The sequence below is a fragment of the Etheostoma cragini genome, chromosome 3, assembly GCF_013103735.1.
Source record: "Etheostoma cragini isolate CJK2018 chromosome 3, CSU_Ecrag_1.0, whole genome shotgun sequence".
NCBI lineage: Eukaryota > Metazoa > Chordata > Actinopteri > Perciformes > Percidae > Etheostoma > Etheostoma cragini.
Genome location: NC_048409.1, coordinates 23,980,968 through 24,008,271, shown reverse-complemented (window position 1 = coordinate 24,008,271; position 27,304 = coordinate 23,980,968). Strand labels below are relative to the sequence as shown.

At 40.1% G+C, this 27,304-nt stretch overlaps 1 protein-coding gene across 2 annotated transcripts in view; it reads right to left on the bottom strand.

The window, feature by feature from the left end:
* Positions 1–26,911, bottom strand: part of LOC117941701 (chloride channel protein 2-like) — a 42,065-nt gene extending 15,154 nt beyond the window's left edge. The window contains exons 1-12 of one of the 2 annotated variants that reach the window (XM_034866718.1): positions 26,646–26,911; positions 24,870–24,873; positions 22,237–22,374; positions 13,030–13,161; positions 11,226–11,354; positions 10,567–10,700; positions 9,685–9,762; positions 8,135–8,213; positions 7,010–7,135; positions 6,097–6,181; positions 3,998–4,099; positions 1,281–1,365 (exon numbers count right to left, since the gene is read on the bottom strand). In XM_034866718.1, coding sequence (XP_034722609.1) covers positions 1,281–1,365; positions 3,998–4,099; positions 6,097–6,181; positions 7,010–7,135; positions 8,135–8,213; positions 9,685–9,762; positions 10,567–10,700; positions 11,226–11,354; positions 13,030–13,161; positions 22,237–22,374; positions 24,870–24,873; positions 26,646–26,696 — 1,143 coding nt within the window. In that variant the 5' untranslated portion in view covers positions 26,697–26,911. Of the gene's footprint in view, positions 1–1,280; positions 1,366–3,997; positions 4,100–6,096; positions 6,182–7,009; positions 7,136–8,134; positions 8,214–9,684; positions 9,763–10,566; positions 10,701–11,225; positions 11,355–13,029; positions 13,162–22,236; positions 22,379–24,869; positions 24,874–26,645 lie in introns of both variants that reach the window. The other variant, XM_034866717.1, reaches the window with a different exon arrangement.
* Positions 26,912–27,304: the final 393 nt, after the last annotated feature.

The following is a 27,304-nucleotide window of genomic DNA, read 5'->3' as shown; positions in this document are numbered from 1 at the left end:
GGTTTTCGAGCATGAACGGCCTTTTTAAAGGTCATACCACAACATCTCAATAGGATTCAGGTCAGGACTTTGGCAAAGTCTTCATTTTGTTTTTCTTCAGCCATTCGGTGGTGGACTTGCTGGTGTGTTTAGGATCATTGTCCTGCTGCAGAACCCAAGTTCGTTTCAGCTTGAGTACACGAACAGATGGTCGGACCTTCTCCTTCAGGATCTCTTGGTAGACAGCAGAATTCATAGTTTCTTTTATCACGGCAAGTCTTCCAGGTCCTGAAGCAGCAAAATAGCCCCAGACCATCACACTACCACCACTATATTTTACTGTTGGTATAATGTTCTTTTTTGAAATGCAGTGTTCCTTCTACGCCACATATACTTGGACACACACCTTCCAAAGAGTTCCACTTTTGTCTCATCGGTCCACAGAATGTTGTCCAAAAAGTCTTGGGGGATCATCAAGATGTGTTGTGGAGAAATTGAGACGAGCTTTGATGTTCTTTTTGCTCAGCAGTGGTTTTCTCCTTGGAACTCTGCCATGCAGGCCATTTTTGCCCAGTGTTTTCCTGATGGTGGAGGCATGAACGCTGACCTTAACTGAGGCAAGTGAGGCCTGCAGGTCTTTGGACATTGTTGTGGGGTCTTTTGTGACCTCTTGGATGAGTCGTCGCTATGCTCTTGGGGTAATTTGGGGCGGCCGGCCACTCCTGGGAAGGTTCTACACTGTTCCATGTCTTCGCCATTTGTGGATAATGGCTCTCACTGTGGTTCGCTGGATTCCCAAAGCTTTGGAAATGGCTTTATAACCCTTTCCAGACTGATAGATCTCCATTACTTTCTTTCTCAATTGTTCCTGAATTTCTTTGGGTCTCGGCATGATGTGTAGCTTTTAAGGATCTTCTGGTGGACCTTAATGTGTCAAGCAGCTCCTATTTAAGTGATGCCTTGATTGTGAACAGGTGTGGCAATAATCAGGCCTGGGTGTGGCTAGAGAAATTGAACTCAGGTGTGGACAACAAGAGTTATAGTATGTTTTAACAAGAGGGGGCAATCACTTTTTCCACACAGGGCCATGATGGTTTAGATTTTTTTTCACCTTTAATAATAAACACCTTCATTTAAAAATTGCATTTTGTGTTTACTTGTGTTGTCCTTGACTATTGTTTAAATTGGTTTGATGTTCCGAAACACTTAAGTGTGACAAACATGCAAAGGAACAGGAAATGAGGAAGGGGGCAAACACTTTTTCACACCACTGTATTATGTGCTGGGTGTGTAGAACCTACCTTGCCAGCCATAAACTGTCCAAATCCTTGGGGAAATGTTAGTGTAGAAATAAGTAATGTCACCAGCGCTGGATACAGCAGATGTCTGAGAGAGAAGAACCAGATAGAAACTAAAAAAATACAGCTAAAATTGTATCATATAGTTTTGTATGAAAAACCTAATCTGAAAATTAACTACAGGACTCAAGTAAACCAGGGTTCTCCAAGTTAAATGTAATTGTTTTTAAGACCATTTTAATACTACAATGAAACTTCCTTCCATACTGGTAAAACTATAAAGGATGAAATTAAAGCCGTTGCAAAAAATTAAAATGTATAAATATTTACAATAAGCTTAATATGTTCATTTGATTTAGGACCTTTTACGGACAAATTCAAAGTGCTTCACAAGATAAGCATTTGTGTAAATACAGCACAATCCAACAAATAAACAAGGGAAAGAAGAAAATAATTATTGAATGACCAATGAAAATCATTTTAACAATTAAAACCTAAAACCCCAAATTTACAGACAAGAGTCAAAAGAATTTAAACAAATATGTCCTCAGCTGCCTTTTTTAAACAGAACGTGAGACAGATTTGGAGCCACTGCTTTAAAGGAACGGTCACAATGCATGCAATTATCAAATAAAACAGCAATGTTTCTCAGTTTGGACTGTACAGCTGAAGAAAAGGACCACAAGAGCTGAGTAACCTTGGAAGCTGTAGTGTCCGGAGCAACAATAAGCACTTCAATCTTTTCTTCATTGAGCTGTAGGAAGTTGTTTGACAGCCAATCCTTGATGGAAGTCAAACATTTCCAACAATTTGTCAGTCTCAGTTGGGTTAAAAGAGACATATAGTTGGATGTCATTAGCATATGAGTGATAGCAGATATCTCCTAATTGGCTTATTATATGTCCTAGGGGAAGTGTATACAATGCAAATAAATTAGACCTAACACAGAACCCTGAGGCACCCCACAGGAAAGGGCAGCAGTTTCTGAACAATATGGACCAAGTGACACAGAAAAACATCTGAAAGGTAAAAAGGTGACCCAATCCAGGGCGCTCCCTTAGATACCTGAGAACCCAGTCCATCAAGCAAGTTGTTATGATCCACCGTATCAAAAGCTGTGCTTAGGTCCAGAAGCACCAAAAACGAGCATTCACCCTTGTCAGAGGACATAAATAAATAGAACGGTTTTGTGTGTTTCTGACAGAAGCCAGATTGAAATTTGTCTAAAATGTTGCGTCTATTCAAGACAGCAGTGAGCTGTATAGCAACAGTTTTTTCTAAAAAATTGGAAACAAAAGGCATCTTGGAAAGGGGCCTAAAATTGGCTGGAATTAATGTAACCAGGTTGTTGTTTTTTTAGTAGTGGCTGAACAACTGAATGTTTAAAGTACAAAGGGACACAACCAGATTGCAGAGAGGTGTTGAGTACAGAGAGAAGTACTCACAGACCCAAGAATATAAAAAAAAAAAAGAAAGAAGCAAGTCTGTATAATATCAACCCGGCACGAGGAAGATTTCATACTGTTAACCAGATCAGTGAGTTCTTCTAACAAAATTGGAGCAAAACAGTTCAATCGAGGCTGGGTCAAGTGAACCGAATAGGGCGTAGAAGAGGGGATAATGCCATTTCTGACATCACAAATGTTATCTACAAAGAAACAGAGAAAGTCACTGCCGCCCTTATTTAAAAACACCTGCACTTCAGGAGGAGCAGGATTGACAATATTGTTGATGGTTTGAAAAAGGACTTTAGGGTTACATTTAATGAAAGAAATGAGGTTAACAAAGTAAGATGTCCTTGCCTCCTTAACCATGTTGTCGTATTCAGTCAAGAGGATTTCCAATGTACTTCCGCCCTAAGACATGTATGCCGGAAACGTTGAAGGACGTCCTTTAGCCATGGAGAAGAGTTGATGGAGGAAATGTGTCGCATTTTCACTTGGAGCCACTTCATCCAAAATTAATAAGCACTATGTGTTGAACATATTGTTGAGTTGTATACGTATATATAAAATATTTAAAACACAATAGCTTTGTGAGGTGCATGTGTACACTAATCCACACACACACACACACTTCAGTAATTGTTAGCAGAGCCAATAACCTACAGAGCTCTTCTCTCTTGGCCACATTGTCCAGTACTGCTAGCAGTAGCTGTGGTGCCGGTTTTACAAGATGCCTGGAATACGCATAAACCACTTGTATTTTGGATTCTGCGGCCACTTAAAAGGAAATGTCTCGGCAACTGACTCATAACAACTGACTTATTTGCGCAAGACCTTTCACACACTCCACATGCAGGGGCATAAAGCTGTACACTGATGTACACATTGCATGTACTGTAGCGTAATAGTCAGGTCCCACCAAACCATGAAAATTGTAACATACACATTTCATACATTTGACAGTATTTCTTTAAAAATAGTAAGCTCTTTGTCAATGAAATTCAATACTTTTATGGCCTTTTGAGAATGTTAAATTAAATGCATTTTTTTTTACATTTTAGGCCTTCATTTATAGGACAGCTGAAGACATGAAAGGGGGAATGACATGCAGCAATGGGCCACAGGTTGGACTCAAACCCGCGGCTGCTGAAATGAGGAGCAAACCTCTGTAAATGAACATGCGCTCTACCAGGTGAGCTTCCCAGGGGCCAAATCTATGCTTTTTGAAATACTGTACTTGATTAACTGTATTTTCCACAGTGTGGTTACACTCACTTTCTCATAAGGAATCCATTGTTGGCCTTCTGTTTCTTGACAAACCGGGAAATCACTGCATTCAGGTAGACAAACAAAGCCCCACCAAAACCACAGGCAATCCTGCAAAGAGAGAAAACACACAGGAGTTGGAGGCATTTTTCTACTTGAAACTACACTACTAAAAAATGCATTGTAGGTGATCAAATTGAAACTGAAATGAAAGAGTCCAAGCTTAAACAAACCAAATCCTAAATTATTCAAATTTTCTTTTTCAAACCACTTACATACAGTAGGATTTCCTCAGTTCATTTGGGCTCAATAAAAGCTAGTATGTAAACGTCATGAGTCTCCACCTGAGATGGATGACAGGCGTTGACGTAATGCAAAATATGAAGGGAAGGAAAACAAGAAAAAGTCTAGGAAACGAGTCTACAAACAGGATCAGCCGCGGATGCAGAAGATGAAGCAACACAACAAAACAAAGACATACTAAAAAAGAAACAAACTTAAGATGAAAACTAAACAGAATTAAAACAAATTGTGAAGGATAGTGAGATGGAGAGAGCATCCAGACAAATGGGGATGTGTGGGTGAGTCGAAGAAGAGGTTTACACAAGCATGCATTTAAAAGCTCAGTGGGAGTCCTCTATGACTGTAAGAGGGAGAGAAAGAACATAAAGGTAGGGGAGAAAGAATAGACTCAGACAGCTTTGCAGACAACCTAATGCTTATGAATTTATCTTGCTGCATTATTAATTCCGTCAAATACCTCTGAATAAATAATGAACAGGATGATGAGGGAGTCTTTACCCCCATGTTGCAGCTAAGAAAAACACTGCACACATGCATTTTCTGTGTTCTTTGATGTTGTAGTCTTAAATGGACCAAGTGTACCAAACCCGGTTTGGGTTACGGTAAAGATGAGACTCGTGGTTAGGTAGTGAACGTTTTGAGGTCAAGCAAGGCTGAGGTATGGTCAGATAAAGGAGTCTCAGTTGAAGAAAATCAGGTTGATGATCATTTTCAGTATTAAATGTTCAAATAACGTAAAGTCCGTCCAACAGTTAAATATTTAAAAGTGCAGAATTAGGCACACAATTTAAAAGAGATAAGGGTCAAGGGTCATGATAACCAAATACACCTGAGGATGGACATATTTTGGGTCAAAGCAATGTGTGCCTGATTCTGCACTGTTAAACATTTTTTCGGCACATTTAACTGTTGGGCGGACTTTACCTTAGTTGAACATTTACTTTTTTGTCCAGCAATAAATGTATGTGCATTGACCATTTTCACTACATGGATTTTTTTTAAACCGTTTTCAGTACTAAGTCACTGAATTTTATAGTTTGTCAATGAATTGTATATCTATTACAAGCCAGAAAATAGTGACCGCCTATCTATCTATCTATCTATCTATGTATGTATGTAAATGTATATGGGAATAGTGTAGTATCCAAACAAAAAGAAAAGTGACGAATTGTCTTCTCTTAAGCAGTCTACACACAGGCATCATCTTTTATCTGAAAGAGAGTGAGAGATGGAGAGAGAGCAGCCCATCCATTCTCTCCAACAGCTTCTTCCCAGGAGGCCCTGGTCTCATTCACAGCCATGGACGAGCCCTCAGGCTAAGGCAAGATGAAATAAGACATCCCTCAATGCTCTGGCAACAGTTGCCAGCTGAATTATGCATGTTAGGTGCAGGCTACACTGAAGTGATACTTTCACAAGCTACAACGAGTGCATCTCCTGAATAAGATCCGAATCTATGCTGCAGTCAAGGAAAAAAAAGGAGTACCTGTCAGAACAGCAAGATGTGCCAAATCAGTTTGAATTTTGTTTCTGTTGACTTTTATGGCAACCAAAATCTGTGTTCATTCTGATAACAGTGTGTGCTAACAAATGCTTTGACCATGGTCTAATAAGGTAGTATTTATTAATAATTTATATTATAAAGCTTGAACAAATTGGACAATAATGGTTACAAATCTTTGATGGTTTTGGATTGATGGCTAACTTCACTTTCCTTTTTTGGTTTCGTAATATATTCTCAACCCGTTCCCATACAGTATGCCAATGTGAAATCAGAAGTTGACCAATCACCAGTCAAGACTCACCCTAGGGCAGCAAAAGCAGGAAGCTCCTGGAGGGCAAACGGAAAGTCTAGCCGGAAACTAGTTCTCAAAAGGGCTGTGATGGTCTCTGGAGAAAGAAAAAGTACAGTAAGAGTCTGGACTTGTGTTACAACAGACAAAGTTAACAAAAAGTTCTGCTCATTGTGTAGGTGCTGACTCCTAACCTAACATAGCCAGACCACAGTCTTGTTAACAGAGGGCTGGAGAAAATGTTATCCAAAACCTGGGCTAACAAGGCACTGGAAATCAAGGCACTAAAAACCTGAGGTAAGACATTCGATTGGCTTTGATTATGAACATCTGCTTCTGAAAACTGAAACTAGTTGGTCTTCAGCTGTAGTCAAAACGAATCTCCATCTTTTCTGCGAGCTTCCACCCTCATCTATCCTCAGTTTACTGGTTTTAAGAATAACAGCCCACGTGCCTTCGTCCTTTGCTGATCAAAGGGCCATTTCATAGTAGACAGTGGGACATATCATGCAACTAAAGCTCAGGTGGGAGTATGACAATGATGGTTGCATTCCATTTAGGTGTTTAAGGTCCAGTGTTCTGATATTTTGAACATTGGCCGACTGTCGTGATTTACTGGGACACTCAAACGGAAAGGAGACAAAATGGATGCTAAAATGTTAAAATGTCTGCTGTGGAAACGCCCTGTTCTTTCCTTGAGCTTAATAGAACAGATTTTCAGCTGCAAAATGTCACAAAGTACACCTGTCAAATGAATTTTGCCGTAATCACCTTTATTTTCATCATTAACACACAAGTTTCACCCATGTAATTAACCTAAGTCTTGGCAGACATTTCTGAATTTTTTATGAAAGTAAAAGGTATTTTGAATCATTCCCACATACTTCTATCATAATACAGTATTTTGAGCACCAGTCTGCTTTACCTGCGTTAGTGTTCCACACAGCCAGTATTCTGAACATTACGGCACCAATGGTAGCAGAAAAGAAACCTCTCCAATAGCTTCTCACCGAAAAGAACTGGGATGTTATTTCAATACTGAACAACAAACCTGGAACATAAACATTGTATGCCGTATAAATGTTAAAAATGAATTAAAATCACAATTTGGCCAGCACACAATACATTACTCAAAAGCCTGGGTCACGTGTGATTGATAATGCAGTACAAAAATACTTTTGTTGTGTTATGACAACAGTGGTGTTGCCCAAGAGGTGCAAAGAATTTTTGTATGCCATTTACAGTTTTTTGTCTATTGCCAAACGACAGTGGTCGCAAGTGGAGCCACATGGGCAAAACTCTAACCACAGTCTGCACAGCCACAATTCATGTGGACACAGTTTTCAAACCTCTACACATGTATCCTATGGTTTTAACCACTACATGCACAATACAGTGGATTTACAGCACTTTGTTCAAATGCTCAAACACATGCAAAACAGAATAGCTTTAAACTCTGTGCATTTAACACTCTTGTTGTCCTCAGCTCAATTTTGACTCTTTTAAAAAAATGTCTATACCTGAAATATAGGTTTCTTTTTAACTAAATTACCATAAAAAATGGATTGGGTTCCATACATCGCTTTTTGCAAATACTATTGATCACTTTCATTCCTGAAGAAACTCATTTGTACGTTGCCTTGGTCTTAACTATCAGTAAAAATAATTCCTAATTTCTGCTTTTGTAACTCAAATATTCGGTATAATTCTACATTAATGAGGGTTATGGACCATGAATTCCAAACAGTACTGTAAACCTACTGGTAGTAAGGTGAAAAAAAACAGACGTGTGAAGATTTCTTACTCGGACTGAGACTCCTTTTAGCTGCTTTCCTCCAGGTCATTAATAGCTGGACAATGTCATGACGACATGTACTGATAGCAGATGTACTGACAGACATGTTGCATTTACTTCAATATCCCCACTGAGTGACGTAAAGCTCACTGTGTTATTACAGTATATAATGTTCAGTTGATATATGATACAACACCTCCAGCGTATTGTGTGCCAGCCAGACTTATGTTACCATAAACCCCTCTGAAGACTCACCTCCTATGGGGGCAGCAAAACAGCTGCCCACTCCCACAGCACAGGCTGCTGCCAGCATCTCAGTGTATCTTGACTCATTCTGAAACACAAGTCACACACTATTTCAGTCAAACCTAAACTACCAACAAAATAAAGTAGCTTAGAAAGCAGTTCAGTACTTCAAAAACACTTAACAGCATCTCAAAGTGCCCAGTCCGTACCAAGACCATCCAAAATTCTCTCTTCAGTTTCAACTGCTAACACACGTTTTTTTTTAATACAGTAGCTGTGTTCGAGAGTTGCAGTTGATAAAGGTTTCCACATCAGGAGAACAGTGCAGTCGAATCACCATTTCATCAGTACACCAGCCACTTTTACAACTGCTTCTGTTACACGATTTTTGCAACCTAAGGCCAAACTTTACACCACATCTCCAAAACCATAAGCTATTTCTCAGCCTTTCACTCATTGATCAGTTGCATGAAACACTGTTTTTCAAAAACACTACACACAATTCTCTGACACAAAAAACTAACAGGAAGGAACTTGCTTTCCAAATTCAACCAATGAAAGTGCTACACTTGTTCACCATGTCATGCAAAAACTCTTACATGTACAAACTCATAATGCTTAATGATTACTAACCAATCACTGCTTTAGTATAGGCATATAAATACATCAACTCTTTTAAAAACTTACTTTTTTAGACTTGCTTTTATGTGATGTCTATTTCTGTCGCTTTTGATCTGTATTTATTACTATTGATCTCATGTATGGGTTTTGGGTTTTTGGTTATTTTACTGACCTCTTTTGCCTTAATTGTCTGTCAAAGTATTTTTATAATCTTTGCTTTTAAAAAGGTGCTGTATAAATAAAGTAATTACAAAGACCATATAATTGTTAGATTACGTCCTTGGCATTTCATTGCAAAGTGTCACAAATCTCATTTTACAGTTCTGTTTTAATTAGTCAAACCAGTAAAAAACAAAACTACACAGGAAGAAACAAACAGAAATTAGAATTTAAGTCAATATTCTCACATGTTCCTAAAGTAACTAGATAAATAATAACATCAAGAAATAAGGTACAAAGTATAACTCATCTTATCAGCTGCCGCCCCATGTGAAGGTGTGGTAAAGAGACTGCGAAGGCGAGCAGTGACCAGGTGAACTCAATCAGGTAATTAAGGTGGAAGCAAAAACCAATCAGTGGTGAGGACACGGGAAGGAAAGGAAGTGAGGTAGGTGTGGAAGACAAGTGTCAAAATAAGATAGAAATAGGGAACTTTTGTACAATGGCATTAAACCTTTCTAATTACAGGATAACTTTGGTTTATGGTGTCTGCATAACTGCATTCATTTATTTTATAATAAGTTTCTAGTTTGGGTCTAATTTGATACTAAGTATTACGGCTTATTGTGTCTTTTTAATTTACCGGGGGGAAAAGTGTGAACAGTGTACAGCATATGGCAATGTAATGAAATATGAACACTAAATGTTTTGCCAACAAAATCAGTTGAGAAAGACTGAAAAGAAGGGCATGAAGGACATAAAAAAAGAATGAGACTTACTTTATAGATTTCTCCAAACAGAGACATGAACCTCATGAGGGCAGCAGCGCACAAACCGCCGAGGTGTACGAACGGACCCTGATAGGACAAAAAGAAAACACAAAAAACAAGTTTGTTGTGCCCCACACAACATATAACTGCACATAACAACTCTTTGAAAACACACCAAAAAGAACAAAGTCTGCGGAGAATATTAAAATTCTGGGGATTTTCAAACGGGGAATTACAGGATTCAAAGTGAGAGCATCATCACATCAAGCTCCCGCATTTTCCAACCTGTTCAACCAGTGTCCCTGCACTTCGCTCCTAGCTGCATGGGTTTTACATGACTTAAAAATGATTTGAATTGAAGTCTGAACAGCTGGTATTCTGTGCTAGGAATTTAGTAAATGAATGTTGTGCAAGCTGGCGTTCAAACCTGATCAGAACTTGGTGCCTGTCTGGATTCTGTATTGTAAACTTATTTTCTAAAACTGTGAATCACTGAAACTGTATTTATTTTCAAAAAAAAATGTAATTGTTGTTTAATATGGGTCAACATTTGAGTTTTGTTGGCATTGCCAAAATAAAGTGAAACATTGATTTGGTTTACTTTTACAAAGTCAGCCATATTGAGATGGTTGTGTAATGGACAGCGCGCGCGCACACACGCACACGCATACACACACACATACACACAAACAAACTCACTAACATACACACAAACACACACACAAAAGTATATTTGAGCTTCTTGCATTTCTTCTCCATTGTGTGAGTCACATATTGACTGACTCATTTGGTGACATAGTAGTCAGCTTTTGCTGTGCCTGTGTGGGCACATGGATGCAAACAGTATAGTAGGAGCCCATAGAGCGGATAAAGCTGATGTGCATGTGTTACCTCCTTGCCCAGAGGCATGCCGCTGCCCAGAGCAGCAGTGAGGCCAATAAGTTTTGCTATGAACGCTTTAAAGCTGAGGTATTCCTTCATCGCAGCTCCTCGCAAGATGGTCTTCATCTCTGGAATACCTGAACCTGCAGGGGAGCACAGTGGGCGCTTAGTGCTGACTGTCAACTCATAAAGAGAAACCAAACTGACCTTTACTGTAAGTGAACACATACTGCCATCACCAACAGACCAAATATGTTACACAGTGGCCTTAAAGACCCTCCCTCATCTGATACTGAAGCAGAGGAGACAAAATCAACTTATCAAATCTGAATACAAAGAAAAGCACCTTTGTTGTTCTTGAGTGCATCTACAGTAGTATAGAGCCTCAATTGATAGTTATAGAGCAGTTATTTATTTGATTACTCAATTAAGTGCTTGGTCTACAGACTATTTACTGTAGATACTGGAAAATGCTCATAACGGTCAAGGTGGCTTTTTACAAATGAACAACAGTCAAAAACACTAAATATCTTTTAACTTGTTGTGAAGCACTACTGCAAGCACAATTGAACATGCTTGATTCTATTGCCCCTTTTTAAATGTCTTTGGTGTAATGTTTTCTTCACGTATGTGCTCCGTTTATATGTTTTTGTGTGTGTTGGCTGTACCAGAAGCTGGGGGGGCGAGAATCTGGACAAACCCGGCAGAGAAGCAGATAAGGATTATGGGGTAGATGACCCAGGCCAGATACTGCAGAAACACGATACTGTGCAGACTGTTGTGTATCCACATTAGTCCTGTGGACAGACAAACAAATCCAGGGCAGACATTTAAACCACAATCCAATCCAACAAAACAGAACACAAAATACACATAGTAAGCAAGAGTGTTTGCATGTATGGATATATACTGCACACTTAAAAAACAGAAGCTTTTTATGTGTTGCAAGTATTACGTTAGTTAGGGTAAACATACAGTGTGTCATGGGGGCAAATTGGAATGCAAACCCCCAGACACAACTAAACACAAGCACACTAAGCTTAACGTGCTTACAGAAAAGCTATCATGAACCATTAAAACACAGGAAAAATGTATGTCTGTGTGTGTTTCCTAAGGACAGCATGGCGGTACATATGTGACATATTCCTGAGCGAGTAATTGTATGTTTTAAGCAGAGAACTATATTTTGCATATGCATTGCATTACACTTTGAACATAACACATGCAACGATAATTTTGTTTGAGCCAACAAACACCTATTCCATGCTAGGAGCAGGAAACACAAATCTACGGGGGAACAGTCTTTGACACACCACCTGCAGTGATATCCAAGCCAGGGATGTTTCTGCTGTTCCAAGGGGCTACTTGGAAAGATTGTGGAGCAGCTTAACTAATCAAATCAATAATTAAATTATGATTTAATTAAAACAATATATCAGCTAAACTTAACAGCTCCAATGATTAGCTTAAAGTAATGGATGACTGTTGAAACATTAGATGCACTCCCTGCTTCCTTTATTCCTTCCTTTCTCTCACTTGTTCCGCTAACTTCTCCAATCCTCCCCCAACTATCTCCATTTTCTTTGAACCAACTACTCCCCCTTGCTTCTACCCCTTTAACAAATGTGTTTAGTCACCATGGGCAACAAGCCAACACCATGATATCTTCTGCATTTAGTTCCAGTAGTTGCCCCAAGGGCTCAATCCTAAATACACTACATCTCTATTTACGAGCTCCTGTTGTGCCAGACCAATAAAAAAACAACCCTTTTCCCCTCAATGTTATACAGTTGTCTCCAGAGGTTATCTGGAGGTTATCTATAGGTTATCAGAGGTTCTAATGACACCTAAATCAAATACAGGCTTTGACAGATGTATACTAAACTACACACTAAAAAGTATAACTGGCACCTTTCTCTTTAAGTCCCGCCCCGAATGCTCTGACTGGTCAGTGTTTTCAGGTCTTCTGCATCGGTGCTCTCATAGTCTCTGGACCGTCATTGCGTACAGGGAATGACTTTGACGGCACAGTAGTAAAATAACGTCACCCATTTAGCTTTATGTAGGAATGTTGTGACATCACAGTCGTATGGAAGTCCCGACGGCTCGTTTAAAGGCACCTTTTATAAATATGGGCTCTGGGAATTTCACTGTGGATGGAACATTTTGACACTTTCAAAGTATTAACATAGCACCTTGACCTGCTTTATAATCAAAATAGACAATGTCACTACAATATGGGAGCTTTCATAAATAAAGTTTACTCTTGCATCTTTCCTCCCCTTGTTATTCTCCAATCTACTATCCTGTCCTCCCTGTCTGGATTCATCCACATATATTATAAATAAATTATCCGCTCCTTGTTTCTAACAATGCATCCTTTACTTTTGAAATAACTCTTCGTTTGTTTACACTCTCTATGCCCAAAGCTATAAGTACAAAATCCAATCCCTCCTTCCCTCCTTGCCTCACCAAATAGACAGCAGTTGATGCCTATGTCCATCCCCCAGCTGACCAGGGACATGAGGACTCCCAGCAGGATGAGACAGACCCAGTCCTCTCCGATCCATGAGATCAGGACCTTCAGACAGCGAACCGTGCAGACTGCAGAAATGGCAAGAAGACAACATAACAATAGTTGTAGTTAGCGGACTACAAGAACACACAGTACAACTACTTTACCCAGGAATCGGCACTGAGGTTTGGACAGTGCAAACAGTATTGGATCCATTAGCCAATCTGGGCAACACTGGCCAGTGTTTGGTAACACTATAATTCAACTATGGTTGAACTGCTCCATTTAAACTAGTATTAATTATTTCATTATAGAAATGCATTTATATTGCTAATTATCAAAAATGTCTTTGCACTGACAAAAAGTTCATATTGTTTTTGGTATTGTTTAAAAAAAAAAATTGAAGCCGGGATGGATAGACAGCTTCTGTACCTTTGATGTAGATGCCAAATGCCGAAAACTTTTTTTGACCTCAGACATTCACCAGTACCACCCACGTCCAGCAGAGGTTATCACACAACACTGTTATGCCAGAAACTCACAGACTGTATCATCCCATGTGTTAAGAGTATTACAAAAACGTGCTGACAGAGATCAGATTCAGACATGGGTTTATTGCCACAATAAGTTACACTTATGTGAAAAGAAAACAAATGTATACAAACAAAATAACTGTTGCATAAAAAAAAAAAAAGGAGCAGAATGGGTTGAAGGCAGAATGTGTAAAGAAAGTAACGTGCCTGCAATGGGCAGATGTATAGTCAATGTATAGAGTCAATGTCAGCGGGGGTAAGGGGTCTTGTTGATGAGGCTGACTGTTTTTAAGTCGTGAGGTTTTGGTCCCGATAGACTGCAGCTTCCTGTAGGCGTACAGGTCCTTGAGGCGTACCGGTCCTGGAGACGGCAGATTGCAGGCCTCTTGAGGTCCTTGGAGATGATGGAGCCCAGGAAATGGAAGGACTCCACAATGTTGACAGTGAAGTCACCCAGGGTGATGGGGACGGGTGGGGCTGCATCCTTCCACTGTTTTCAGAGCCTTTAGCTTCAGGTTGCTCTGACTGCACCAGGTCATAACATGGTTAATCTCCCACCTGTAGGTGGACTCATCCCTACCATAGCTGACTCCAATGAGAGTGGTGTCGTGAACTTCAGAAGCTTGACAGGCTAGTGACTGGAGGTGCAGCTGTTGGTGCACAGGGAGAAGAGCAGAGAGGAAAGAACCTTTCTGTGAGACAAGAAGTCTGTGATCCACCTGCAGGTGGAGTCAGGCACAGGCAGCTGGGTCAACTTGTCCTGTGGCAAAACCGGGAGGATGGTATTGAAGGCAGAACTGAAGTCCACAACCAGGATCCTGGTGTAGGAGTCCAGATGCCGGAGGATTAAGTGAAGATCCATGTTGACTGCGTCGTCTACATACCTGTTAGTTCAATAGGGGAACTGCAGGGTGTCCAGAAGTGGGTTAGTGAGGGTTTTGAGGTGAGACAGAAAAATTTGCTAACAAGAAACTTCAGAGGTCAGGGCAACAGGCATAGTCATTTAGTCCGTTTATCTAGGTATTCTTCGGGACTGGGATGATGTTGGAGGGACTTGAACATTTTTTTGTTTTCCCGCTGCATCCGTTCATTTATCTTTTTTTCTCTTTACTTTCCCAGTCCAGCTCCACCTCTACCCCGCCCCCCAACTCTGCTGTTGCCGAGTCAACACTTCCGTTCTGCAGTCCTCTGCAGACACACAAGCGCGCTGATTTCCACTTTTATACAATGGCGTAACCAAATTCAGAGCATTTCCATCACACATGCATTTGTTATTAAATAACTGACAGCAGCACACACATGTACACAGTATACACATACATGTATTGACATATAGCATGTGGTTACTAGTGGTGTGTGTATGATTTCATACAAATGAAAGAAGAGAAAAGAAGCAAACCCACCATCAGTCCTGGGAGGAACAAAAAGTATTAAAAGTTGCAGACACACACACCGCATGCAGATGCAAAACCTGTTTACTGGTACATGGAAGATTGCTTTGGCTGTGCTTCCACCCAATCTGATCCCAAATCAATATCTGCCTGAGAAATCATCTGGTCCTAATCTGCACAGCCATTTGTACTCGTTGTGAATATGCAGGCCACAATAAGTGATTAGGTTGTTGTTGTTGATATTTTGTTGACTCACATTTACTCACAACATGCTAACGGGCAACATAGGATCCCATTCACTACGCTAAGCTAACTGGCGGCGATGCTGCTGGTGTTGCACCGGACTAAAACAATGCATGCACTGAGACAAAAAAAATGTGTTGGCCCACCTATCTACAGCTAGGGAAAACAGGGATGAGCCCTATTTCAACAAGCGGTGGCGTGTTCCTTTAAATTAATGATTCAGAAGTTACTCTGGCTGTCTGATCTTGAGGAAAAAGATCCACTGAGCTTTTCCACAGCTTTGGAAAGGGCAAAGGTGCCCTGGCTGATGATGCACGACTGGGCTCTGCTTCAGAAGGGAATGATACATGTGAAATATAGCTGCAGGGGCAGAACCAGTCAAGCTTTAAAAGCCACCAGTTAAAAGCTAAAAATTAAATGAAGAAATTCTATGAGACGTTACATTGGGCTCCCTCACTGCAGTGTTCTGTTCAAACTGCTGACATGTCAAGATGGACCTTTGAGGTAGATACGTGAAATGAAAGCGATTAAACTCTTTTACTTGTTCAAACAGCACAGTACAAAGGTAAAATGACTAAGTCTGGACTTTTGAATTTTCACCAGCAACTACAATTCACCTGTCTGACTGAAAAAAGTCCTGCCTTTTTTAATCTTTTATTGTAAGATTTAAAATGATCAGAATGAAATCTTTACTCTGACTGTCATACGGCTGTCACTCTACATGTGTTGCGTTTCCCTGAACAGAATTGGCATACAGTCTGAATTTCAGCTTTTTGAGCTACAGTATCCACACATTTTTGATGTTGAAAGATCTTGTTAATACACTTATATGACTGTTATCTGATGTATTCAACATCATTTGGATGTGAAATTTGTCAAAATGTACATGTATGTGGGTAACTTTTGTTTGTTTCTATTGTTCCGTTTTGTTATATCAATAGTTACTCTAAAATTAATATAAGAAATTAAATGATGATGTGTTAGCCTACATATAAATATGTTGTCATAAAGTGGTCAAACCAGAACACCAAATTGTATCACTCCAGGGTCCAAAGCTGTTGTGACAGTTACTGCTAATTTGCATAAATAGGCCAGCAAGAGTAGTTAAGCTAGTTTAGCTCAAATTCAGCTACTGGCCTATTAATCTGGAATGTGTTAGTTCACCAACATGTAAATATTTCAAATCAGGAGAAAAGGGTGAAAAAGCAAGTACATTTAATCTTAGCTAAGACTGGCTTTGAAGCCATGGTGTGCAACTATTATTTTTCTTTGATCTAAGGCATAACATTTGTTTTGCAAACAAACAGGTTTTTCCTGACTCAGAATGGGCCTCATGGAGGGGGGAGGTGGTTGAGTACACACAGCAGAAAGCATGATCGGTCCGCCTCAAGCAACGAGTCTGTGTTACCTTTTTTTGACAGAAATATAATGCATGTACATGTCAACAACCATGTACGTAATATGCTTTAGTAAATAATGTCAAAATTTACTATTAACAAATTAACTAAATTGCTTAAAACAAGTAGTATTAATATTTAAATGCTACTGCCAGTACAGATCACCAGAAGAGTCAGACACAGCCTGACTCTGGGCGTTAAAACTGAGATTAGCGCTCGCATTTAAGTTGATGTTCTGCTTTTTAAATAGTCTGTTGGTAAATTGGTGAAGATTTTAATCACTATTTTCATTTGCAATTTGTATAATTTTGGTGCTGGTAATTTTTCTTTGGCTCTGACTGAAACCTCTTTGGGGGGTGCCAAAAATTCCTCTATGCAGAAAAAAAAACTGAAATTATATGTTAGAACAAGTCAGGATCTGGTCATACTTTAATTTATGGCATCTTGGCTTTGTAGGTTCAGTATATAGCCTACCTTGATCTACCATTACTGTCTTTGTTGTGATGTTTATGTGGAAGTTTATGTGGTTATTGGACATTAAAGTTTATAAAAATGTAAATAGCAGATGTGTGTGGGAATACTGTGTTTGTGTGTATGTAAGTGATGGTGAGCGTCCCCCACAGCAGCTGCAGGAAAAACCCACAGCAGCAATGATGAAGAATGTGTCACTTAATATTTACATATATTTTCAGCCAGTCGCCTTTTGTTTTATGCCTTTCCCTCTCTCTGTGTGTGTTTATATTTGTCTTTTTCTCCTGCAGAGAGAAAAGTGTGTGTGGCCGCAGTGCAATCTAGATCAAATCTCTTCTGCTTGAAGCTACCTGCTGGGGGGAAAAATCTATTCTGTTCCTGGGGTTTTGGTGTCATGATCCTTAAAAAAAGGATGGAAGTGGAGAAGGGAGAGGGATCTGACTCATCAGCTGTCAGTGAAACAACAGCAAAACTCATCACCAAGATTAGAGCAGAGGTGGGACACACACACACACACACACACACACACACACACACACACACACACACACACAGCTGCAGCATTTAGGACTAAAGAGCGAGAGAGTAGCTGGGATGAGCTGGGTGCATTGAGCACTTCTCTACAGCAGAGGGCACTACATTTACAGAACAGGCAGCGCCACAAAAGGAGAAGGTTCCTAACATGCTCAACAGCACTTCAGCAGTGACATGATTCAGTCGTGTTGATCTCTCTCATCATTCAGACATACAAGGAAAATGCCCGGTAGCAGAAATCTACCCAGGGACAGAAAACAAACTAATCTTATTCCTCTGCTTTAAAGCTTCTGTGTGACAGTTTTCCATACAGATGATCTTAATATCAAAATGCAGACCTTTTCTTTGGTAGCTATATTTTCAATTCAAACGTCACACAACTGCTTAATTGGCAGTCTCCCCACCATCAGCTGGAGCCTGGTGGCAGGTTGTTATTTCTTTAAGTAGGCTCAATATTTCAAAGTATTTCTTAAAAGTAGTCAGGTGTCCATATATAAAAAGATTGATAAAGGTTTTGCTTACTGTCATCACTCCTGTTCATACTGATCTTTAAGAAATCTCATCCTGATCATCCAGTTACTCCAATCTGAACAATCTAAAACCCAATTATGTTGATCATATTTTAAACAACGACCGTGTGCTGCAGGCTGCTCTATTACACTGGTGCCAGCCCTGTCTGAACTATTTTGCTTTGCAATCTCTTTCAGTACCTGTAGATGTGCAATATATGTACAGAAATGGGATTTATTGTCATTCCTATTCTATATGTTGTACAGTTACTTACAGTACTTTGTTCAAAGTCACTACCAATGATGGTGAATTGATTTTCATAATGACTAAGGCTTTCCAGATAAGGTGCATACATATTTGGTAATATTCTCTCATTCTTGTTTTTGTGTCTTTGTTATCTGTCTCTATTTTGGTATGTGCATGTACCATTAAAAATACTCCACAGATTTAGCATTGTGAGACTTATGATGGAGAGTTTAAAAAATTCCAATCGACACAGCCGAACCAGAGGTATTGTCTTTTTTATTCTATGCAATCTTCTTCCTTGTCAAAACTGGAGGCCTGCATTACCCATAATGCAACTTGACTAATGACAGTTTGGTGGGAAACTTGCTAGTCGTGCTAGCAGCAGTAGCTAATGTAGCCTCGATTCTGAAACAAAGGAGGAGCAGTCTACAGAGGTCCGGTAAGCTCACTTCTTTCTAACTTCACAACCCCACAACCCGAGGAAAAAGATGGATCTGCGAATATAAAACCAAGATGCACACTGTTATTTCAGTAAAATTAGGATTGAGTAAGAAGAAAGAAAAGAAGGTGAAATAAAGACAATGAGACTGACTGAAAAACAGAAGGAAAGGGAAACAAAGCCATTGTAGTGATGTTGATATCTGGCAAATGAAGTAAAATGCATCTGAGTGACATTCCCTTGTGTTATTCACAAAGACATGAACACACAATTATTATCATCACTACCAACATTACAAAAATAAAGGTGGGGCATGTTCACATGGATCCACCCGCACCCACAGCAAAGGATTGTTGTGATGTTAGTTTAGCGCCGCAGCATTTATTTTCCTTTCGTTTCCATCCCACCACCCAACATGCTCCCAAAACAAAGGGTGTAGTGTAGGTTACACCAGCAAAAGGTCTTTAAAATTACATTCCCCCCTCAGATGGTCCAGGCTGCTAAATAGAGCAATATAATTTACTATCTAATCCTAAAAGTAACTACTATCAGTGAGATGTGCACTGTGAGACATTTAGTGTTTCAGTCCCATTAGAAATGCCCTAGAGGCAGCTGTCTAATCAGTGGATTGGTGCTCAGACTAAAGCACTGTATGTGGACGTGGCATTAAAATATACCTAAAACGTTGAGGGACACACTGTTTCTGACCTTTTTAGCAATAAAGTGCACTGATCCAAAGCACACCTTAGTATTGACTGCTTGGAAATATCACAGTTAAGTCCAGTACATCTTTTGAGTAATGTGTAAAGAAATAGATAAAGAGCTGCTGACTTCTGTTCAAAATTGACATTGCGTAAACCTCGAGAGCCAGAAAAGCTCATAATAAAACAGTTCTTTTGAAAAATAGGGCCAATTTTAACTGCTCCACTCGCGTTTGCACCTCGTGTGGTATGATGGTGTAGTCTTGAGAGTGAAGCTACAGCATGGAGAGTGTGATGGCTTGTTACATTGCTTGGTATCATACCCATACAGATAATAATTTAATTTAGGCAGTGAAAATATGATCCACATTTCTTAATTTCTTAAAAGACAAACTGGTTGAAAAAGTTGAATCTTTCTTGTCTTTCTCTCGGGTCTTACATTCATTTCACTGATCTATGAAATACTACATTATTATCAGGATGTTTTGTGGAGAAAGTTGGTACACAATGTTGACTGTGTGTGGGATTTATGAGTTATATGTAGATGTGTGCAATATAGTTTCTTTTAAGCACCGCTGGGTGGGGCTTCGCAATGTTGTTCTATTCCTCTTATCTTCACTTATCTCTTATCCTACAGAACCATAAAGGGTTTATGGAAAGTTATTTTATATTCTGAAGAGACGTTTAATAAAGAGTGTTCTTGGAAGCACTAAAATAGGCTCTGTCCACCAGGGCAGAGCAATATTTGAGTACTTCTGTAGTTAGGGATGTGACTGCTTTCTGCAATTAGATCAATGTTCACTCAACATAAGTTGCAACATTTGTTCTGATGAATTATAATTTTGCATATCAAAACTGTATAGATATGTTATATTTTTCTGTTTTCACAATATTATGAGAACATGATGTCATGAAAAAGCCACAAAAAGCAATAACAGTAGGCACAAGATTGATTAATATCCTGTTACTAATTTAGGAAAATTATATTAAACATGTGTATCCCAATATTTTGTGAAAGGAAAATCACAATGTTAAATGATTACACCGCTTACGAGAATAAAATTGTGCTTGATTTGAACCTAAATTATTGTTTTTAAGTCCGAAATTTAAATAGTTTGAGTTGACGTCAAGACATCCCGTTCCCCAAGAAGTTGACTCCATCTGGCCTCAAGGACTACCACCCAGTGGCTCTCACATCCCATGTGATGAAGGTTCTGAAGAGGCTGGTCTTGACCTGCCTGAGGCCGCAGGTAAGATCTTCTCTGGACCCTTTACAGTCTGCCTACCAGCCTTGTCTGGGAGATGTCTTCTGCAGCAACCTCATTTACACCTGGATGGCAGTGGTGGCGCTGTGAGAATCACATTTTTTGATTTCGCCAGTGCATTCTACACCATTCAGCCTCTGCTACTAGGTGAGAAGTTGCGGGTGATGGGTGTCAGTGTGTCCACAGTCTCCTGGATCGCTGACTACCTGAAAGACAGACCACAGTTTGACCGTCTGGACCGTGTTCTGTTTGATGTGGTGGTGAGTGGTACGGGGGCTCCACAGGGGACTGTGCTGTCTCCTTTTCTGTTCACCTTATACACCACAGATGTCCAGTACAACCCAGAGTCATGTCACCTACAGAAGTTTTCTGATGACTCTGCAGTTGTTGGGTGTGTAAGGGATGGACAGGAGGCGGAGTACAGGGTACTGGTGGATGACTTTGTGGAGTGGTCTGGTAAGAATCACCTGCTGCTGAACGTTGATAAGACCAGAGAGATGGTGATTGACTTCAGGTGGAAGGGAACGGCTCCGCAGCCCCTTTGCATCCTGGGAAGAGACGTGGACATGGTGGAGGAGAACAGATACCTGTGTGTCAACATCGACAGCAGGCTGAACGGGAAGATCAACAGCACTGCTGTTTACAAGAAGGGGGTGAGCAGACTCTATTTCCTGAGGAAGCTGAGATCCTTCAACGTGTGCAGCAGGATGTTGGAGATCTTCTACCAGTCTGTTGTGGCCAGCGCTCTGTTCTCCTCCGCCATCTGCTGGGGCAGCAGCATCGGAGCCAGCGATAAAAACAGACTGAACAAACTGATCAGGATAGCTGGCTCCGTGATCGGCTGCAAACAGGACACTTTTGAAGCTGTGGTGGAGTGGAGGTCACTGAACAAACTGTTATCTATCATGGATAACCCTGACCACCCTCTCCACCCCACACTGGTCCAACAGAGGAGCAGCTTCTCTAAGAGGCTCCGACATCTTCAATGTTGCACGGACCGCTACAGGAGATCATTCCTACCACAGGCAATACAACTCTTTAACACGTCATCATTGGGTGCTAGACAAGACCCTGAGACTCCACAACACAAGTGCAACCTGCACAATGGCTTTATTTACATTTTAATATACATTTTAGCATACCATTTAAGCAGTTGCACATTTTGCACTTATATTTTTAGTCCTATTATTATTATTATTGTATTTATATTCTGTGCTGTGTGACTGATGTATGTTTGCTGCTGTAACATCCTAATTTCCCATTTTTTGGGATCAATATCTATCTATCTATCTATCTGTGTCATAAATTACAGGAGCTGGATAATATTTAATAATGATTTGATAAGAATTGTGTTCACAGATTCCATTTGAAATGGATGTATAGTATTTGAGCTGATCCTCAGTCTTAGCGTTGACCCTATGGTAAGAAACTTACAGCGACACTTGACACAGCGTCCCTTGTTGTACTCCAGCGGTTCGAGGGTCTGGCTGACAGATCGTCTCTGCCCACTCTCCCTCAGCCGAGCAGCCTCCTCTTTGGTGAACCCCCCGAACTCCTCGCTGTAGCGCCCATGCAACTGGAAACAGACACACTAAGGTTATTATCTTAAATATTCAATTCAACACATTCCAGAGGCCCTTCCCAAAAGCAGAGCAGAGAGAATATTTATTTTCCAAAAGAGAAATTCATTGATTTGACATTTAAACCACCATTTTGCTGGTTCAGCATCTTCTTCACTAATCAAATATGGCCATTATGTGAATAACGTGATTTGGTGAAAGAATCAAAGCGATATATAGAGACTGGTGTGGCAGAGAGAGAGAGAGAGAGACAGCAGCTAAGACAGATCCAGAGCAACGCTGCTAACTGGCTGTGTTTACTTTTCATGACCTCTGGACCCACACGGCCGCCATGAAGGTCAGAGATAAAAAATATATATTTATTTACAAAGATAAAAAGTTGTCTTTTTACATCAGGGAAACACACACACCCTCACGGATTCAGCATTAACCGAATAACGTCTCATTAGCTCCAAACTGTTCAACCTTTACTGTGACCCCAACACAACAGTCCACACACACAAACAAAGTACTCTTAGACGCACATGAATACACACAACAAAAAGAAGTCAAGTGAGCAGTACAAGAGACAGGAAGCGCCAGGTTTTGCACTGTTGTTAAGGAAAAACTCAGGAGAAGCACAATTCATTTCTCCAGGAGACAAAGGGAAATCATTTTAATCACTTTAACCATGATGTGTTCTTGGGCAGTGCCGTCCCAATTGTCTGAAGTTCATGTCTTTCTCAAGGTGTATTTAAACTCATGCTGGAGGCGTTACGTTTAGTTGAACTTGTAAGGTAAATAAAGATATTGATATAGTTCAGCCTATCGCTCTCTCTCTCTCTCTAGGAAGTATGCTAAAGTGTGACAGGCCCTTTAACCTCCCAAAGGAGACAGTCCTGAGACAATACATTCCCTTATCCTGCTCGTCCCCAGACCTGTGAGCTATGAATGTCCTAATGTTGACCTAAGTTTTCCCTTTGTCTCATCATACTACAACTACTTCTGAAAATTCCACCAAACTATTGTGTATTGTAAACCGCCCAGACACCAGCTCCCCCCTCCATGGTGGTGGACCATAAAGGAGGGCACTAATGATTTCCTCTTAGCCACACAACACAGCAAGGCTGTCAAGGATTTTCCTTAATTTCATTTCAGCAGCATGAGCGTTGCTGATGAGACATATTTGTTTTCCCAGGATTAGAAAAGTAAATGTGTATAAAGATTTTAATTTGTGCCAGGTCCTGTTGCAAGATGTCAGAATCCCTTCCTACCACAGCACATCGACCACCTCGTCACCTGGTCCGACGGCAGCTTCCTTGACCTTAATGTCAGAAAGAGCAAGGAGCGTTGTGGGAGCAGTTGGCTCGTCTTTCAGCCTTTTATTATGAAGAGGCAGGAAGTGGATACTCAGTTTAAATATCTTGGAACAATTATTGACAATAAACTCACCTTTCAGATCAATGCGGACTACATTGAGAAAAAGGCAAGGCAGCGGCTCTCTCTCCTCAGGAAAGTAGGGGCCTACAAAGACTCTGACCATGGTCTGCAGGTCACTCACTGAGAGTATTTTGACCCTTTCATCCTGGTCTTTAGCCTATACAACCAGTCACCCTTGTCTATAATGACCCCACCCACTCCCTGCACTCATCATTCCAGCTTTTGCCATCTGGCAAGAGACACAAGGTCCCCCCAGCTATGAAAAATTGGTACAAGAAGTAATTTGTGCTCTCTACTGTGACCATCCTAAAAAGAGATATGATAAATGAACACTGCCGCTGTGAAAATGAAAATGTATTTTATGTATTTTAGCTGCCGTTTACTGTCTGTTTTCCTGTACTGCGTCTGGTGTTGTACATCTGCCTTGCATCACCCAGGTGGGTGCTAGACATTGGTGGCGGTAGAGAGTAGTAGCCAAATATGCAGTTTTTAAAAAGTCTGTCTGGCCAATTGTCAGCAGAACTCGCATGTCTTAGCTACAGTGGATAACAATCATTGTATTCCATTGTACTACAATGGAATACAATTGTCACTACAAAAAAATCATATTAAACATACTATGTATATTGTCCACACCAACAATGGGGAGTGGGTTTGAGGTGGCGCCAATAGAAAAGTACAAATTATGATTTAACAACAGGACATGGATTAATTTTGCGAGTGGAGGGCGTAGAGCTGTCACTTTTCCCCAAATCAAGTCAAAACAAATACAAAGTAAAAGTGAATTTGTTCGAACTAATTCAAACTTTTGTGAAATTAGAATGTTCTATTGATCAAGTGTTTCTGACAATAAAAAAATGACAAACAATAAGGATGACGTTGCCTAAATATGAGTAATACTCGTGGACTTCTGATGTCAGAACTCAGACAAAGACTAAATCTGAAATTTGCTGACAAAATCAACAGTTTGCTGCATGGTATAAACAAACAAAGACTTTCAAGCTCTACAACTTGCCTTTCTTTACATTGGTTGTGTACAGTACACAGTAAAGCAAAACATACACTGCTATTTCTGTTTTACTAATTGCATGTCTAGATTAACTAAATCTCCAACTAAATCTCCCTGGAAGCAGGCTTACATATTTTGGAACCTGGCCCCTATGGCCTGACGGATGCTGACACTGCTAAACCGTGAATGGTGAACAGAGATTTACTTGGAAACTTTCAAGCACCGTCTGCCATGTACACAAACAGGAGGCATGCTGCTTGCTAAATTTAACCACACACACACACACACAGTTCTGGTGAACCATAAAGCTCAAGTTCACTGTTGTGTTATGGGGGTCAACAATCACAGCAGTTTGACTGAGCAGTTCAGGATTTTAAATTGTAGAACTGTCAGTCAAAACAGAGGATCAAGGACATTTAACTATGGCAGGTATCATTCCCCAGAGAGGATTGGTTCAAGTTAAACTGTCAGAATACACGTTTGACGGGTCCTCATTGCAACCAATGCTGAGAAAAGGTCGTCTATGCTGTCTATGCTGCAAGACCCATCCATGTCAATCATGCTTGGTATTTGCAAAGCCTTGATACAAATTAAATACTATTTCAGCAGCCTCTTTGTTACTGCTACCAGCACCAACAAACGACTTGAAGCAGCCATCAACCAGGTGTGTGGAGGCATGAAAGTAGGTAGGGTTTACACGTCTTTTTTAAATTATTTTTTTGTTCTCCACATAACTACTTCTGTCACGTTCTATGTGTATCAATACAGTTTTTTTTTTATTGCTAAACTCTAACCACAGTCGGCACAGCAGCAGTTCTTGTTGTCCACAAGACCAAAACCACAAGACCATTTTCTTTTATTAGTTTTCAAAACTCTACCGCTGATCCACACTTATCTTTAAGGAATAGATAAGCAAGAACAAAAAGCCTCCTGATAAATCTTAAAAATGGTTCCAATGAAAAACACTTTCTCAAAACCAAACAATAGTCTGTAGCAATTATTAATTGACTGACAAGCCTTGAAATCCCTCGCCAGATCCATGTAAAATTCCAATATGGGAGTACAAAAGGATCAAAAACGAACAAAAGAAATCAAGAAGGGAAACATTTGTTTTTGTTTTTTCCTTCCAAAATTATCAGCAACATTTTTTTTTTTAAATACAAAACAGGCATAAAGTTACTTTCTAATTTGCAATCTCAACAATATTCACTTTCTTAAAGTGTATGGCATTTTTACAATGGAGTTTGGCCAAAATCTCGCTGTACAGGAGACTAGACTGACTAAAAGGATTGCAAATTTCAGATGCTATATTAATAATCCTCTGTACTGTTGTAAAATTTCCTTAGAGATTAATAAAGAGGCTATCTATCTATAACACTAGATAAAAATATTCAAAGTGAGGACTGTGACAACGTGGAAAAGTTTCCTTATTTACTTAAATCACAACTTACACTGTGACTTCCCACAAGCCTCGGTCACGTTACGTGAGTGTACAAGGTGGTCCAACGTAAAATCTGACAACTTATAGTTGACTCTCGGTCAGCAAAAGCACACATTCAAGTACAAACTTCACAAATCACCGAGATGAAGAACCTGTTTCATTCGACATACGCAAACTTTACCAACGCACATTTATTTAATTTAAATTATGGCTTTTGACCACAAATCTACACTGCTAACTATCACATAGTTAGTAGATGTGTACAATTAGCCTGCAGAGTTAAGTTTAAAGATTTGTTAGTGTAGTCTGGCTTCTCTCTCAATCCAGGGAGACGGCACGTAGGCTACTGTGTTCCCATTGAACAAAGTTCAGACTGGCAACAAGTCAAACTTACCAGAGTTTGTTCATACTGCAGAGCCCGCTGGTCCGACTCGTCCCCAGCCATGACTCGGCTGTCTCTACCCGGCGACTTGAAAAGCTTGAAGAAGAAGAAATTGACAGTGATGTCTATCTGTGTGTTGGCCAGTGATTAAAGCATTAGACTGATTTTAGTTTCTGTCACAGCAAGGCTGTCCTAATGGTTGACCTACTCACACACTTATTGTGTGAAAGTGGAAAGCATCTCGTAGTTTTGTAGAGTTCAGCTAAGGAGAGACTTCCTGCTGACAGCTATATGTTCCCTGTAATTGATTCAGATGGCTGCAAAAGAACATCAAACACTTCGGTTTCTCAGAATCAGGTTTCTGAAGCGTAATTAAATCAAACATATGTGTGCCCTAACTACAGTTGGGGACTAGAGTGTGCCATATTTAAGCCCGCACCACTCCGGGAAACGATAAAGCAGGGTGACGCAAGGTAGGTCATGATGTTAAACAATCATTTTAGTTGACATACTAGCAGCATGGGCTTTTTGGATGGGGATGTCTGTCTGTCTGTCAGATGTTCCACTGTTAGTCCAGACTGAAATATCTCTCTCTATTTGATGGGCGGCCAACAAATATGTCCAGGGTGCCCAGGAATAAAGCTTACTGACTAGGTGAGCCTCTAACCTTT